The sequence below is a fragment of the Pituophis catenifer genome, unplaced genomic scaffold (genome assembly GCF_029215685.1).
Source record: "Pituophis catenifer annectens isolate HBS135680 unplaced genomic scaffold, rPitCat1.0.hap2 SCAF_9, whole genome shotgun sequence".
Classification (NCBI taxonomy): Eukaryota; Metazoa; Chordata; class Lepidosauria; order Squamata; family Colubridae; genus Pituophis; species Pituophis catenifer.
This window is the reverse complement of record NW_027256889.1, coordinates 7,843,000-7,860,200: the sequence shown is the minus strand read 5'-3', so window position 1 is coordinate 7,860,200 and position 17,201 is coordinate 7,843,000. Positions and strand designations below refer to the sequence as shown.

At 45.1% G+C, this 17,201-nt stretch overlaps 1 protein-coding gene across 1 annotated transcript; it reads left to right on the top strand.

Moving 5' to 3' along the window:
• The first annotated feature begins 6,677 nt into the window (after positions 1 to 6,677).
• On the top strand, positions 6,678 to 16,681 carry LOC139321343 (NACHT, LRR and PYD domains-containing protein 12-like). The gene is made up of 6 exons (XM_070950013.1): positions 6,678 to 7,008; positions 9,310 to 9,366; positions 10,627 to 12,421; positions 14,524 to 14,610; positions 16,009 to 16,176; positions 16,315 to 16,681. Exons 1-6 carry the CDS (start codon positions 6,678 to 6,680, stop codon positions 16,646 to 16,648), a joined length of 2,772 nt encoding a protein of 923 aa, XP_070806114.1. The 3' UTR covers positions 16,649 to 16,681.
• Positions 16,682 to 17,201: the final 520 nt, after the last annotated feature.

Sequence of the window (17,201 nt, the reverse complement as noted above, 5' to 3'; positions counted from 1 at the left end):
GCCTAAGGGAGGACGAGGAGTCAGGGTTTCTGGTTTCCGTGCTTTTAACTACTACACCAAACTGCTCCTTTTGATATAATAAATGTCACCATTGTAATTTAGGGTATACTGAGCAGGTGCCATTGTTTCAGAATGTTGAAATGGAGCAAATGATTTTTATAGCGACATTTGTGGGCTTCTAGCAGGGGTGAAATGTTCCCGGTTTGGACCAGATCGCCCGATCCGGTAACGATGGCGGCAGGTGGTTTGGAGAACCAGTAGCAAAAAATCCCTGTGTGCCCCCCCCCCATGCCCAGCTGAGCCACGCGATCATCAGAAGCTGTTTTTTTACTTTTAAAAGAATTTTTTTCTACAACCTCTTTGGCTGAAAAAATTGCTTTTAAAAGTAAAAAAAAAAGCCTCTGATGATTGCACGGCTCAGCTGGGATCGTCAGAGGCTTTTAAAAGCATTTTTTTCTACAACCTCTTTGGCCGAAGAGGTTGTAAAAAAAAAAAAAAACAACCTCTGATGATCCCAGCTGAGTTGCCTGATCGTCAGAGGCTTTTAAAAGCATTTTTTTCTGCAACCTCTTTGGCCAAAGAGGTTGTAGGAAAAAAAAATGCTTTTAAAAGCCTCTGACGACCCCAGCTGAGTTGCCTGATCGTCAGAGGCTTTTAAAAGCATTTTTTTACAACCTCTTTGGCTGAAGAGGTTGTAGAAAAAAATGCTTTTAAAAGTAAAAAAAAAAAAAAGTTGGCCATGCCCACCCAATGGCATTACCCCACCACCACCAAGCTATACCCACAGAACCAGTAGTAACAAATTTTACATTTCACCACTGGCTTCTAGATATTAGTGGATTTCTCATTCCAGCAATCCCTCATCACTGGCCCTCAACTGAGATTTGCATTCAGCCCTACAGTATCTGGAAGACCCGAAGCTCCCAACGCAACTTCCAGTTGCAATCCTTGTGGCTGCATTGGCCCACATTATTAATTTTTACTGTGTTATTTCTGGCTTAGTGCGCTGTATAAATCCAACCCCTGGCTGTCAGCTGCCACCTTATGCTTTTTTTTTATTATTATTTGATTTATATGCCGCCCTTCTCCGGAGACTCAGGGCGGCTTACAATGTGCTCAGCAATAGCCTTCATCCTTTTGTATATTTTATACAAAGTCAGCTTATTGCCCCCACAACTGGGTCCTCAATTTACCTACCTTAGAAAGGATGGAAGGCTGAGTCAACCTTGAGCCTTGGCGAGATTCGAACCCTGCAGTAATTGCAGGCAGCTGGTCTTAATAACCAGCTTAATAACAGGGTGCCTTAGACCACTGTACTACCAAGGCTCTTTTTTTTTTGTTTGTGTGCTTCGCTAGCTACCATGCGGTGACAGCCTTGAACTCCGGGGAGGGTGGATGGGAGTGGGGAGAATGCTTGAAGTGGGAAAGCGAAAGTTTTAACTGCTGCATCTCCCCGAGATGCTGCTTAAAGGTCACCTGGCTGGGAGAAGAATGCAACTGCATATCCACCTATTCTTAAAGTGAGCATTCTGAAAACATCTTGCTTCAACCTGATTGGACGTGTGTGTGTGAGAGAGGTGGGGGGGGAGAGAGAGAGGAGGGAAAGAGAGAGGGAGCGTGCAATGGGAGGCAGTGAAGCAGTGATGGTATTCAGTCGGTTCTATCTGGTTTGGGAAAACCAGTAGTAGCGGCTATGGGAGGCTCCGCCCACCTGCATGGACGTCATCACATCCCGTTTTTGACACTCTGTGCATGCACAGAAGGTCCTCTGCATGCGCTCACATTTGCGAACTGGTAGCAAAAGTAAGTGAGTACCACTCCTGCAGTGAAGGGAGGAAAAGGTGGAACTTAGGTATTTTGGCATGCGATTCTCAGTTCTGGTTATGCATAACTGCAATACACTTGGCTTCTAATAAAATTATACCTTTCTCAATAAATGAGCCGAAGATCATTTCGATTTGGAGGTTTAAGTGCTGGCAGGTCAGACACTGGCATTAGTTTATGGTTCAATGTACTAGCGCAGATCTAGTAAATGGATTGATTCTATAACCAGCTTAAATGTGCTGCGTGAGCAGATCAGTGCCGTGTGCCGAATTCTGTAAAGTTTGGGAAAAAAAGCTGCTCCTGTTGCATTATTTCTCCGGATTCTACCACAGATAGTTGCAAAGAAGGTATGTATCGTCTGTTCCAGGCTACAAAAGGTTGGTTTGAACCACACCCTGGGAACTTTTGATCTGTTGACTTGCAAAAGGTAGCTGCTCTGATAGAAAATCATTTGTGGAACACCCAGTAGGGCCAGAGGCTTTCTGGATTCTGCGTTCTAAGTGTAATGGAGAACATTTGCCAGGACCACAGACTTTCTAGATTGTAAGGTAAGTGGAAAGAGAAGTCAGGGGGAACCAGAGAAGCTAATTAGGAAGAGCCGTAGAGTAATAAAATTGAATAATTAATTTTGATTATTGCTCATCTTCATTGGTTCGTAAATGCTTTGTAATTGTTAGGTTGTTTATCCAATAACTCCCACTTCCTGAAATAGTTAAGCCGAAGAGTTGCGAGCCACTCAAGGTCATTCAACGGGTTTCCAAAATGAGCACAGATTTTGAGCCGGAGGCACCTCAGATGGCAACCTCCCTCCCCCCCCCACACACACCACTCTATATTTAATTGAGTTTTGTGCTGAAACAGGGTCACCGTCTCTTTCTACCAGAGCCTCTGGTGCCCCGGAATGGCTGCTTAACAGATGCTTGTGTAAAAACGATGTTCGATGCTTCCAAAGACAGAAAGAATGATTCAATTGCCAGGCCTGCATACAGCTACTAAAAGGGTCCTGAAGGGAGGCTCTATTTTTTTTTAGAATAACAGAGTTGGAAGGGACCTTGGAGGTCTTCTAGTCCTACCCGCTGCCCAGACAGGAAACCCTACACCACTTCAGACAAATGGTTACCCAACATCTTCTTAAGAACTTCCAGTATGGGAGCATTCACAGCTTCTGGAAGCAAGTTGTTCCACTGATTAATTGTTCTTAGTGTCAGGAAATTTCTCCTTAGTTCTAGGTTGCTTCTCTCCTTGATTAGTTTCCACCCATTGCTTCTTGTCCAGCCCTCAGGTGCTTTGGAGAATAACTTGACTCCCTCTTCTTTGTGGCAGCCCCTGAGATATTGGAACACTGCTATCATATTTCCCTAGTCCTTCTTTTCATTAAACTAGAGATACCCAGTTCCTGCAACCGTTCTTCATATGATTTAGCCTCCAGTCCCCTAATCATCTTTGTTGCTCTTCTCTGCACTCTTTCTAAAGTCTCCACATCTTTTTTACATCATGGCAACCAAAGCTGGATGCAGTATTCCAAGTGTGGCCTTACCAAGGCCTTATAAAGTGGTATTAACACTTCACGTGATCTTGATTCTATCCCTCTGTTAACGCAGCCTAGAACTGTGTTGGCTTTTTTGGCAGCTGCTGCACAAGGCTGGCTCATATTTAAATGGTTATTAGGCAATTAGGTCAGGGAGATCAGAACGTGGCAAAATATTGCAGAATTCCATCATCATGTACCTTTAAACAGGAACCAGTCAGAAGACAGACGCTGCCTATACCCCAGCTCCTAAATGCTCCTGTTGTGGCCAGTCAGCCACCAGCCTCTCCAGCAGCTGAATCAGTAGGAGGAGGTGTGGGAGTCAGGATCAGCAGCAAGGCAACCTGAGAGTTCCACTGGGGAAGAGGGAATGGGGCTGACACACAGACAGAGAGCCTGGGCTGTCCATCAGCCTTCAGATGGAGAGTCAACAGCTCCCAGGTCTGGAGGTGACTGATGAGGAAGAGGAGGAATAGCTGGGTCCAGTGCCTGACGCACGGCTGTGCAGAAGGCAGAGGAGAGGAGAGCAGTGGAAATCCATGGGCCGATCCTTGGGAAGGAAGACCCACTTCGGCTAGCAAGGCCCCACCCTAGCTCTGGGGATAAAAGAGCCCTGGTAGCGCAGCAGACTAAAGCACTGTTATTAACATCAGCTGCCTGCAATTACTGCAAGTTCAAATCTCACCAGGTCTCAAGGTTGACTCAGCCTTCCATCCTTTCTAAGGTAGGTAAAATGAGGACCCAGATTGTGGGGGCAATAAACTGACTTCGTATAAAAATATACAAAAGTATGAAATCTTAACGCATTGTAAGCCACCCTGAATCTCTGGAGAAGGGCGGCATATAAATCAATTTTTTTTAAAAAAGACAGGGGGGCGGAGATGAATAGACAACTATCCATCTTCCGGACAGGCAGACTTGTTAGTCTGTGTTGAAAGAAACTTTTTGCCGGCATGGCCGGCACTCCTAATAAAGGCATCTTTTGAGTTCATTTCAGAGGGTTTGTCATGTTTGGGAAACAGCTCCTTCCAAATCCTTTTCTAAGAACACACACAGCCTGATTCTTTGAAACTGATTTGTAAAATGTCGTGCTGTGCACACACACAGTCTCATAGCTGGCCCCTCTCAACCCAACTCAACATAGCCTTCTGGCTGGGTCCCTGTCCTTAACTTAGAACAGGACTAAAGATGGCATTGCCTGGAGTAGAGAAAGATATTTCTCACTCGAACCCTTTAACCACACTACTGGAGGCAGCTACAGTTTATTATTGCTCTGAAATGCTGGAATGCAAGCTTAACCTTTTTAGCTTCTGTTATCAGCTCCTCCCTTTGGTTTCCTTGGAGAAAGGTCAGGATCACAAGGTCCATTTTTGTTCAGGGTCACTTCCTCTTCTCATTGAGAAGGGAGGGTGAGCCGTTCAATTAGGAATAAAACCAATAAAAGTTGGGCAGTAAGCCAAATCCTCAAAAGCCTTTAAACCTGCATGGGAGTATATGGTTCTTTCTCACCTAGTGAGAAAGGTGAAAAGCTGCACAGCACTGAAGAAGCTGAGAAGCCAAGAAACTGACCTGTGACCATCTCCATGTTGTCCTTCCTGCATTCTCTATGTGACGTTTTCTTCCGTTTTCTCTATCAACCAACCAGTTAAATTGTGATGTGGAAAATCCTGATTTCAGAACAATTTTGGGGAATCTAGGTAAAGGTAAAAGTAACGGTTCCCCTCGCACATATGTACTAGTCGTTCCTGACTCTAGGGGGCAGTGCTCATCTCCATTTCAAAGCTGAAGAGCCAGTGCTGCCCGAAGACGTCTCCTTGGTCATTTGGCCGGCATGACTCAACGCCGAAGGTGCACGGAATGTTGTTACCTTCCCACCAAAGATGGTCCCTATTTTTCTACTTGAATTTTTTACGTGCTTTCGAACTGCTAGGTTGGCAGAAGCTGGGACAAGTAACAGGAGCAACACTCCGTTACGCGGCAGTAGGGATTTGAACCGCTGAAGTGCCAACCTTTCTATTCGACACCTTGTCCCCTTTTGGGGAATCTAGATAGTATCTAATATCCCAAATGAAAATTATACGGCCACATGATCATTTCAAAGCGTGGACCAAAGCAAGTGGAATCTCTTCCATGTACGAAGCCAAGGAATTACTTCATTCCTTCCTACAGAAGGGCCCTTGGTGCTCTGTGAGCTTGGTTGATTTCTTGCAGATGTTTCATTACCCAAATTAGGTAACATCCTCAGTGCTAGTAAGCAATAGCAATAGCAATAGCAATAGCACTTAGCACTTATATACCGCTTCACAGTCCTTTACAGCCCTCTCTAAGCAGTTTACAAAGTCAGCCTATTGCCCTCCAAAATCTGGGTCCACATTTTACCAACCTCAGAAGGATGGAAGGCTGAGTCAACCTTGAGACTGGTGAGATTCGAACTGCCAAACTGCTGGCAGCTGGTGATCAGCAGAAGTAGCCTGCAGTACTGCAGTCTAACCACTGTGTCACCACGGTTCATAAGGAGTGGAGTTTGCTGTCAAGTTTATATCGTAGTGACTTGTCCTGTCAGTGTTGGTGGGGGTGGTCTCAGAAGTTATTTATTCAGGCAGTTTACGCTTGGCTTGTTTTGCAATTCCTTGATTGGGGTATTGTTTATTTGATTGTTGGTCTGACATTAATCTTGGAGTTAACCTATGCTCGTATGGGTGCTGATTGCTAGTGGATGTTTTGGTCTTTTTATTCCCTTTTTGATTTGTTGATCATCTCTTTGTTTTGGCTTGTTGATACAACATACTTTTGCATAGTATGTAGTATCAAAAAAACTCAGAAAGCACCAAGGACCATGTCAGGGTTCCAGGTAACACCCCCAATGAAAGAAGACTCCGAGGCTTGAAATTCCTCAAAGTTCCATTTTATTAGAGATGTCATATTGGCACATCTGGGAAAACCCGAGTCTGAAAGCTTCCAGGTTTTCCCTACCCAAAAGAAAGTCCAAGTCCCTTCCCCTGTACCCACATGTCCACCACATGGTCCAATCAATGCACTGTCCCAACTGGAGATGCCTCCTAGTCACGCCACTCCAGGTGCAGGGCTGAATGTCCTTGACTCTATGAGAAAGGAATGTTATTATGACTGTATATCACCCTGGCTCCATACAATCCCCCCCTCCCAGTTTCCCGCAGTAGTAAATGTGGCAGGCCTGAAGGCCCAATGCAAAAGGTGGCTCCCAGGCCTGGCAGACCATTCGTTTTAACCCTGAGCTACAAATATTCTCCTTTATTGATTTCTACAGAAACTCTGGCATCCTTTCCTCCCGTTTCTAGTTCTGCAGATGGCTGATTTTGCACGTTGTTCGCATCTAATCCAGGGCTATTGGGATCAGCTCGTGCATTGGCTCGAACCATGTCCAGCTCCTCTACTTCACTGGCTTCATGGCTCTGCCCTCATCACTCGGTCAGAATATTTCTCCTTGCTGGAGGTCAGACCCAAGAAGAACCAGGTCATGTCCATTCTGGAGAGGGTCTGCTATGAGCCAGCAGCAAGCCAAATATTTCTGGAGAAGCTGAAGGAACTGCAAGAGATCTACAACCCTGAACTTCAGCGCTGGCTGCAAGAGACGGTCTTCATGCGGAGCAAAACAGAACTTTTTATAATTCCACCAGGTATACATATGGCTCAATTGGTATCTGCTAAATGGGATATAAGGCCAGGGGTGGGCTGGTGGGGGTTCGCAGGGGTTCAGGAGAACCTCTAGCTAAGATTCTGTGCAGTTCAGAGAACCCCCAAATCCCACTCCTAGCAGGCCCCGCCCTGCCCCCCGCCCCTCCCAGGAGTCCCCACAATGCCCGTTTTGGATGCAGGGAAGTGCAGGGTGTGCACGGAAGCTCGGGGAGGTTTAAAACAGGCCTACCAGAAGTTCAGGAAGGCTAGAAACAGGCCCATTTCCAGCCTCCAGAGGGCCTCAGGAGCCTGAGGAGGCCGTTTTTGCCCTCCCGGAGGCTCAAGAAAAGCCTCCGGAGTCCGGGGAGGGCAAAAACGCCCTCCCTGCCATGGTGCAGGAGGCCAACTAGACCACGCCCACCATGGCCATGCCCACCCAGCAACTGGGCAGAGAACCCCTTGCTAAAATTTTTGAAACCCACCCCTGCATAAGGTCTAACTACATACTTGTTATTCAAGGGCTCTTTGTCTTGGGATAGGCAAGTCAGTCACTGTTCATCTCCCAAACCACCTCTCAAAGATTCTGTTACTATCACTTTATAATAAAATTAGTATTGTTCTATGTGTTTGGTTTGGTTTCCTGGTCTAGTCTACCTTGAAAGGCTGACATCTCCATACCAGAAATGAGGTTGAGAAAAGAGGTAAAACAGAGCAGGTTCTGACCAGTTCTGGAGAACCGGTAGTGGAAATTTTGAGTAGTTCAGAGAACCGGTAGTAAAAATTCTGACTGGCCCTGTCCCCATCTATTCTCTGCCTCTCGAGTCCCAGCTGATTGAGAGGAAATGGGGATTTTGCAGTATCCTTCCCCAGAGTGGGGTGGGAATGGAGATTTTACAGTATCCTTCCCCTGCCACGCCTACCAAGCCACACCCTCAGAACCGGGAGTAAAAAATTTTGAAACCCACCACTGAGGTAAAACATTAAATTACCTGGACAGCTAAACATGCCTTGAAGATACTTCAGCTGTGTTTAAAAAATGTATATGCCACAAGGCAAAAAAATGGTTACTGGTGTATGTTCATCCTGCAGTTAATGGGAGAAGAAAATGAACCCAACAAGAGGAATGATTTTAAAGTCAAGAGTTAGACTTTATGAAGCTTCTAAATTCTCTCTTCTTTCTAGATCCTCCCCTTAAAACATCCAGAAGGAATTCGCTGATGTTTTGGCAAACCAGAAAATATAAATTGCCACGGATATCTGCAGGCAAGTTATGTTCCCAAACGACCCTATGAAAAGTTTAGATTTGTGTATCATATTTATTCTTGCTGAGATAGCCATTTTCAAACTGCTTACAATTAAAATGGAGGCTAATTGACCCAATTTCTTTAAATGGATAGAATGTGGGCCAATGCTTTAGGACATTCAATTGATACCTGAGTTCCCACGTTGCGATAAGCTAGTGTTTCTCAACCTCAGCAATTTGAAGACATGTGGGCTTCCCCTCCCAGAATTCTAAGAGTTGAAATTCACACATCTTTAAGCTGCTAAAGAGAAATACTGCATTAAGCTATGTAGTAGTATGCCATCATGGACGCCATCATGGACCTAAAGGAACAAGAAGTGTTAAAAGTTTGACCAACTAAGATCAGCTAAGAGCCACCAGAAGCATTGTAGAAATTTCACATGGTAGCTAAATGCAACTGTCCAGGACAAGGTGAAAATTATAAAAAGGAAGCTGAAGAAGATGACCTGATGAGCTTTGTGAGACTCTTGAGGCTTTACTAATTATCCAACAAGGTCAGGTCTTGGCACTGTCCATTCTGCAGGTGGAAAGGGTGGCCCAGCAGAGGAAAAGAGCCTTGGTGGCGCAGCAGACTAAAGCACTGTTAAGTAACACCAGCTGCCTGCAATTACTGCAAGTTCAAATCTCACCAGGCTCAAGGTTGACTCAGCCTTCCATCCTTTCAAGGTAGGTAAAATGAGGACCCGGATTGTGGGGGCAATAAGCTGACTTTGTATAAAAAAGAACATCGCTTGTGGGGGCCGAAAGCCCTACTAAGCAGGTATATACAAAAGTATGAAGGCTATTGCTTAACGCATTGTAAGCCGCCCCGAGTCTCCGGAGAAGGGCGGCATATAAATCGAACCAATAAATAAACAAACAAACAAATAAACAAACAAATAAATAAATAAATAAATAAATAAATAAATAAATAAATAAATAAATAAATAAACTATCACTCCTTGGATATCAATGGAAGAGGAGAGGCCAATTCCAACATGATTTTCTCTTGTCCCAACAGATATGCAAAAGAACAACAGCTCAACTTTCCGGAAGGGCTTGGACCGGCAACTCAAAGGTAAATATATCAAAAAGATAGTAAAAAAAAACCCAGAGATGATGTTATCAGCAAGTTTGGTGTGAGATTCTTGCAGACCAGTTGCCCAATTCTTTCTTTTCCTTTGAGGCCCAGCAAGCTCAGATTGAGTGGAAAGCTCCTAGTTTTCAGTGGCAGGCACAGGTATTCTGTATCCTCCTCTGTATTTCCCTGCCAGCTGCCTTCTTGACTGCCCAAACTGTTTGTTGGTGAGAACATGCTGTTAAGACTCAGAAAGGATGCTAATTCAGTTCCCTCTTAATTTAAGATCCAGAATAAAATCCAGCAATCCAAGCTGGAAGAGAAGGAGGAGGTGAGGTCAGTTGTCCATCTTTGGATAAGATCACCCAGCTAATAACACAACTTTTTTTTTTGGAGTTTCAAGATAATCCTATTCCACTGCTGGAATGGCCTGGGAATAGCCCAGACCTTCACCCAATTGAAAATCTATGGAGCCAACTAAAGAAACTTGTTAGTCAGAAGTGACCCAGCAATAAAACCCAGTTAATAGAAGCCATCATTCAATCTTGGTTTCACATTATAACAGCTGCAGAACTAAAATAATTGGTTCACTCCATGGGAAGACATTGTAAGGCCGTCATTCATGCTAAAGGTAACCCAACAAAGTATTAACTGACATGGTGATGATTTTGTATATCTGGTTTTTCCTCTGGTGATAATTTTTGTATATCTCATTTTTTCTACGTGTTTCACATTCCTTCTTTATACTGTAACTGCTAGTCTAATAGCAAATCCTTCATGAAAGTTATTGCATTACATTCTTGATTAAATTATCTTTCCATTGATACGTAATTTTATGGTACTACTCCCCCCCCCCAAAAAAAGTGGTGTTATTAGCTAGTTTTAGAAAATACACTTTTCCCAAAAGGTTTCCACAATTTTGGCCACTACTGTAGCTGAAGGGCAAAGAGAGGTTTTGTGGAGAAAGATAATCCACTTGAAGGTATGCCACTTGAATGTGCCACTTGAAGGTAGAGTTGAGGCTCATCTTATGTGTATCTCAGCCATCATCTGGAACAGGTGTGTCCAACCTTGGCAACTTTAAGACTTGTGGACTTCAACTCCCAGAGTTCCTCAGCCAGCTTTGCTTCAACTTCTGGGAGTTGAAGTTCACAAGTCTTAAAGTTGCCAAGGTTGGAGACCCCTGATCCATAACATTCAGCGCTGTAGATTTCAAACCAGAATCGTTCCACAAATGTACCTCTGCTTTTGCTTTCCCAGCTGCCCTGCAAAACCACCGTCGCTTGTTACTGACCCAAACTGAGAAGCTGCGCACTGATATCGAAGATACCGAGCCATGCAAATGTCCAGAAGTCTACTACCCTGACCTCCTGCTACTCAACAGGTTGTCCTATTCCAACCCCACCAGTCATGATTACTTGCAGCTGGCTTCTCATCAGACTTGGCTTCGTTCCTACCATGCCTCTTCCCATCTGGACCTGTGTCATCTTTTCTCTCCTTTCCCCCAGGAGAGCTCCCTGCCTCACCGGGTGATGCTGAGCGGCCCTGCCGGTATCGGCAAGACTGTCCTTGTCCAGAAGATCCTCCATTATTGGGCGCTAGGCAGAGCCTTCCAAGGCTTTCTTTGTGTCCTGGATTTTTCCTTCCAGGAGCTCAGCCTCATCACCACAAACCAGAGTTTAGAAGACTTGATTCGCCATAAGTTCGCGCATCTGAACAGTGTTCTTTTTGCACTGCTGGAGCGACCGAGGGAGCTCCTCCTGATTTTGGATGGACTGGATGAGTTCAGGCATCCACTGGACAGCAAACATCCCTGCCTCTGGCCGGAAGAGTCAGGCCACGTGAAAGATCTGGTGTGCGGTCTCCTCTACGGGACCTTGCTTCCTGAGTCCACCATTTTGGTCACGTCCAGGTCTTCTGTTCCTCTTCCACCGGAACTTTTTAACCGTCATGTTCTTGTCCTTGGTTTACAAGAAGCGCAGGTGAAGGACTATGTCTCCCAGTTCTTCCAGAGCTCCAGACATGGCACGGAAGTGATGAGTTACCTCTCAGTTCACCATGGCTTAGCCAACTTCACCTTCCTTCCTCTCTACTGCTTCATTCTCTGTACAGCTCTGGACCAATGCTTCCCAGATGAAGGGGTGAACCGAGTCTCCCTACCCAACACCATCACTGAGCTCTATCTGCTTTATGTGTGCCCCATCCTGAAGTTACACCAGCCTCCTTCTGGACAAGACGAAGCAATGAAATGGGATTTGAGGTGGGAGAAAAATTTGCTGCTGCAGCTTGGTCAGCTAGCCTATGTTGGTCTGCTAAGGGGACAGACCGTGTTCTATGCAGATGAACTACACGAGTTCGGTTTTGATCTACAGAACCTGCCACCTGTTTATCTGAATCAGATTTTCTTCAAGGAGACCGATGAAATCTACAGTTTTTTCCACTTGACCGTACAGGAGTTTTTGGCTGCATTATACTCCGTGGTTAACTTGGACTTCAACGCTGGGGAATTAACTTATTGCCTGGATCTCTGGTGGAATGGAAAAACTCCAGGAGATCGAGACACCAGTAGCTTTCCAAACCCAACAGAGGGATCTGCTAGTGGATTTTACAATTATACCCAGCAATCTCTGTATAGACACCCACAGTGGGACAAACTGCAAATGTTTTCCAGGTTTTTCATGGGGTTGTTGACCTCTAGATTGGAAGGCAAGTTGGAAGGACTGCTTGGGAACAGTTGGGAAGGAGACCCAGCTGTACTTTTGGCAGACTGGTTTGGGAAAAAGGCTTTGTGTGAATCAGGTCAGAAGTTGCTGTCCTTGATACATTGCTTAGCGGAACTGCACCAGGACGAAGTGACGCAGAAGGTCATTTCCAAGATGGGCGAGGTGGATCTGTTCAAGGTGACACTGAACCGAGCGGATTGCACGGCTTTGGCCTATGTCCTGAGTTGCTCAAACACTCGGGTACTCCAGAATCTCAACTTAAGCTACAGCAATATGGGCACTGGAGGACTGAAACAGCTGCAGGACCATCTCCATCGCTGCAAAACTTTGCAGTGAGTATCGGTTTGGCAGTTGGTTGCCTTTGACCTAAATAGGCAGGGATGATGAGATTGGAAAGGAATCAATATCCTATTCTCAGCTCCGCAAGAAAGGCAGAATTGAAGGCAGATCTACTCCACATTGTAGAGATGCATTGCTTTTAAATGACTTTAAATAGGGGAAATCATAGTTTTATGGATGTGGTGGTTAAACCTTTAAAGCTAACGCTAGAACCTCTCCTGTTCATAAAAGCATAGTTGCTAGCATGACCTTTTCAGAGAAGGAAGGACTATTCGTAGCCCCCTTCGTTAAGTTATTCAGAATTCGGGTTATACTATTGGATTCTTCCCAGCTCCTATCCACAGTTTTTGATTGAACTCCATTGGCACCCAATGCTATACTTCCACCCTAGTGGGGCTTCAATCCTTTCCTGGGAAATTCAAATCAAGAGGTCAACCCGTCCCTACAGTTTTCTTATTCTTAATCATCTTATCCAAACCGCATTATGGAAATCAAATACTTAAAATGGGAGGCGCCGTTACTGTTCTCTTACACTCTTACCGCCTTCCATTTTAATGGGAATTCTGGGAGTTGAAGTTCGCACGTCTTAAAGTTGCCAAGGGTGAGAAATACTACTCTGGCCTATCACTTTTGTGTCTCCTAGATTTCTGCCACCATGACCAAATTGTTCACTGCTGCCATGTTTCCTGTGCCCCCTCGTTTTCATTTTCTCAGCTTGGTTCTGAGTTTCCACCCAAGTTTCATTTCTGGTCTTCCTTTTTTTAAAAAAAAAAAAAAATCCCCTCTTTTGTTTAAATCCTCTCATTTCCTTTGTTTAAAGCAGGTGTGTCCAACTTTGGCAACTTTAAGATTTGTGGATTTCAACTCCCAGAATTCCCCAGCCAGGTCATGTGGGTTGGAGGATTCTGGGAGTTGAAGTCCACAAGTCTTAAAGTTGTCAAGGTTGGACATCCCTGATTTAAAGCTTGTTTCTTTTATTTTTTTTCTTTCTTTTTTTAATTTGATTTATATGCCGCCCTTCTCCGGAGACTCAGGGCGGCTTACAATGCGTTAAGCAATAGCCTTCATACTTTTGTATATTTATACAAAGTCAGCTTATTGCCCCCACAAACTGGGTCCTCATTTCACCTACCTTAAAAAGGATGGAAGGCTGAGTCAACCTTGAGCCTTGGAGAGATTCGAACTTACAGTAATTGCAGACAGCTGGTGTTAATCACAATGCTATTAGTCTGCTGAGCCACCAGGCCCTTCTTGCCCTTGTCAAAGAAACTCTTCCCATTGCAACTGAGTGATGCCTATTTATACATCCTCCTCAATCTAGGGTCTTCCAAATGGGTCAGGTTCAGTGGTGTGATACAAAAATTTTCCCTACCGGTTCTGTGGGTGTGGCTTGGTGGGCATGGCTTGGGGGATGGTCATGTGACTGGGTGGGCATGGCCAACTTCTTTTTTACTTTTTTTAAAGCATTTTTAACTAAAAAAAAAGTTTTAAAAAAGCTCTGACAATCAGCTGTGCCCATGATCGCCAGAACCTTTTTTAAAAACTTTTTTAAAAGCATTTTTTACTACCTATTTGCCTGAACCTGTAGTAAAAAAAAATGCTTAAAAAAGTAAAAAAAAAAAAAAAAAGATTCCAATGATCAGCTGTGCCAATCAGCTGTGCCGTGTGATCATCGGAACTTTTTAAAAACTTTTTTAAAGCATTTTTTTTTATTACCGGTTCGGGCGAACTGGCCAGAACCGGTAGCATTTCAACCCTGGTCAGATTATATTATGGAAACCAAGGAACTGGACCTCCAGCACATCTGGACTGGGTAGAGCAAGGAGTTGTGTGTGATGGTGATGCATTTTTAAATATCACAGAGGTTCCCTTTTCTGGGCCTTTAAATCCAGATCACACTTATCTTACAGAGAAATGTGACCTTTAAGCTACCAGGGTAGCTAAAGGCAGTGGCTGTAACTGCACAAGCATGCCAGAAATGGTTAGCATTAACCTTGATATTTAACCTGTTTGATAAGCTGTTGATCTCTGTGGGTTGTGCAACATTCAGAGAATGGCTTCATGCTGTAGCTAAATTAAGTCCATTGTATTTCAGATTGCAATACAATTCTCTAGACTGGGAAGCCGCAGAAATCAAAGCAACGATTCTAAGGTCCCCCCGGTGCTGTCTGGAAAGACTGGTGTAAGTAGAGAGGCTCATCAAATGCTTCCTTTAAAATTGGCACGTTGGCATGTTGGGAACTCTGGGAATTGAGCCGCCAAGGTGGGGAAAATGTAGCTTGAGGGCTACTCTCTTTGTGTGATTAAGCTAGCTACAGTACGGAATGAGGGTGGAGGTTGGTTCTCCAAGCTTGTGGATTGGTTTCCGAACGTTTCGTCACCAGGCTACTAGGTAACATCTTCAAGGGAATTTAGGGGATGTCGGGGTTCTTATAAGGGCTTCGGATGGTCAGCGGGTCCTGTGATGGGGAGGTCACATCGGGGAGGTGAAGTGCTGGTTTGGGAATTTTATAGTGGGTTTTAGACAGGGGTGGGCTTCAAAACCTTTAGCAAGGGGTTCTCTGCTCGGTTGCTGTGTGGGTGTGGCCATGGTGGGTGTGGCCTAGTTGGCCTCCTGCACCATGGGGGGCATTTTTGCCCTCCTCGAGCTCCGGAGGCTTTCCTCGAGCCTCTGGGAGGGTGATAATGGCCTCCCCAGGCTCCGGAGGCCCTCTGGAGGCTGGAAACGGGCCTGTTTCTGGACTTCCTGAACTTCCAATAGGCCCGTTTTTCCCCCTTTCTGAGCCTCTGCATGTGCCCTGCAGTTACCTGCATCCAAAATGGGCTGCTTGGGGACTCCTGGGAGGAGCAGAGTGCAGTGGGCAGGGCCAGCCAGGGATTTGGGGGTTCTCCAAACTGTACAGAATCTTAGCTAGAGGTTCTCCCGAACCCCTGCGAACCCCCAGCAACAGTGGTGAAATCCAATTTTTTTTACTACCGGTTCTGTGGGCGTGGCTTGGTGAGTGTGGTGTGGCTTGATGGGTGTGGCAGGGGAAGGATACTGCAAAATCTTCATTCCCACCCCACTCTGGGACCAACCAGAGGTGGTATTTGCCGGTTCCCCGAACTACTCCAGAACCTGTCAGAACCTGCTGGATTTCACCCCAAACTTTCCAGCTTTATGGCCCGCAGAGGGTGAAAAAGGGAATGGTTCTTTGCGAGCAGCAGTCTCACATGCCTGCCGCTCACACATATGGAGCATATGCACCTGTTCATGCAAGTGGGGATGCACATGTCTGCCCATGCTCATCCTCCACTTCCACGGCTCGGTTTCAAACAACTCAAGGCTCTGATAGTAGGCCGCAGTCTGGGGGGGGGGTGTTGAGGACCCCTGCTTTAACACTTTCTTCATTTTTGTTGGACGGGAGGTTTTCTTTGGAAAACCCTAAGATCTGCCAGGTTGAATCCATTCTGGTAAAGCTATTTGCAATTCCCTGCTGGAGAGACTTTACTCAACGTTGTGAGTGGGAATGTGAGATTTAGATGATTTTGCTGGGCTAAACAACCGTTGCTTTGCATACAACTTTCTACTCTACCCAAGGCTTTGTGGGAACCGGCTGAGATCCAATGGGGCAAGTCTCTTATGGAACGCCCTTCGCCATAACACCACCCTAGAAGAGCTTCATTTGGACCTCACGGATCTTACGGACAGAGGCCTCGATAACATTTTGGATTGTCTATCAGGAAATACAACTCTCCGGCTCCTGAGGTAAGTTTGCTGAGGTGCCTATTCATTGTGAGACTTTTCATCAACATTCCGATGGACTTAATGTTGAAGGACTAGAAATTTCAATATTAATATGTATTAATTAATTAATATATTAATATTAATTAATTTCTTTCTCAGCCTTACAGGGAACAAATTTAGCCAAGCAGGCCACCATATCCTCTCTGAATTGGGTCGCAGAAAACCCAAACTTAAGATCGTCAGCAGTTTCCTGTCTGATACGGCGTTGCTCCAGAATTATCTGGATTGGGTGGACGAGATCACAATTGAGCAAATGGAGTCGGTCAACAATGCTGGAGCCCTGGACATGATTCTGGAAATTTTGATGGACACAGATGATCCAGAAGCTAGCCAGGAAGCTCAGGAAAAAGCTGGAGAGCTAAAGAAAAAGATCTGCGCTATCCAGAATGACGACAAAAAAGAAGAAAAGAGCAACAAATCCTATTTAATCTGATCTGTAAAGCAGGACAGTTTTTGTGAGCCAAAATACGTGCCATCTCGCAGAATTTCTCGCCTCTTTATTTGAGCCCATCCATGTTTTTCATTAAATAAAGGAATACGGGTAGTCTTGGCTTTTGCAAGCATTCGTTTAGCGACCGTTCCAAGTAACTTACGATGGGTAGTCCTCGACTTATGACCGTTTCTTTAGTGATGGTTCAAAGTTACCACGGCACTGAACAAAGTGACTCATGACCATTTTTCACAGTTATGACTTTCGCAACATCCCCCAAGATCAGGCGCTTGGCCACAGGGTTCATATTTAACTTGAAGAGGCGTGGACTTCAACTCCCAGAATTCCCCATGGCTGGCTAGGGAATTCTGGGAGTTGAAGTCCACACATCTCAAAGCTGCCAAAGTTGAGAAACACCGGCTTAGATCTGAGATGCCAAGAGGCTAAGGAAGCCCAAATCGTCCCTCTTTTCCTTCATCTCAGAGAAAAGTAGGATTTTCAGAATCCCAAATTTCTTTTTCTGACATTTCTGCAACGTTTAAGGAGCATAAGCTAC

Bases quoted from the DNA above. Each gene is read 5' to 3' on its own strand.
- LOC139321343 (XM_070950013.1), top strand. From the start codon at position 6,678: ATGGCTGATTTTGCACGTTGTTCGCATCTAATCCAGGGCTATTGGGAT. The intron at 7,009-9,309 runs GTATACATATGG...TTGTCCCAACAG, and splicing joins ACTTTTTATAATTCCACCAG to ATATGCAAAAGAACAACAGC. The intron at 16,177-16,314 runs GTAAGTTTGCTG...TTTCTTTCTCAG, and splicing joins ACAACTCTCCGGCTCCTGAG to CCTTACAGGGAACAAATTTA.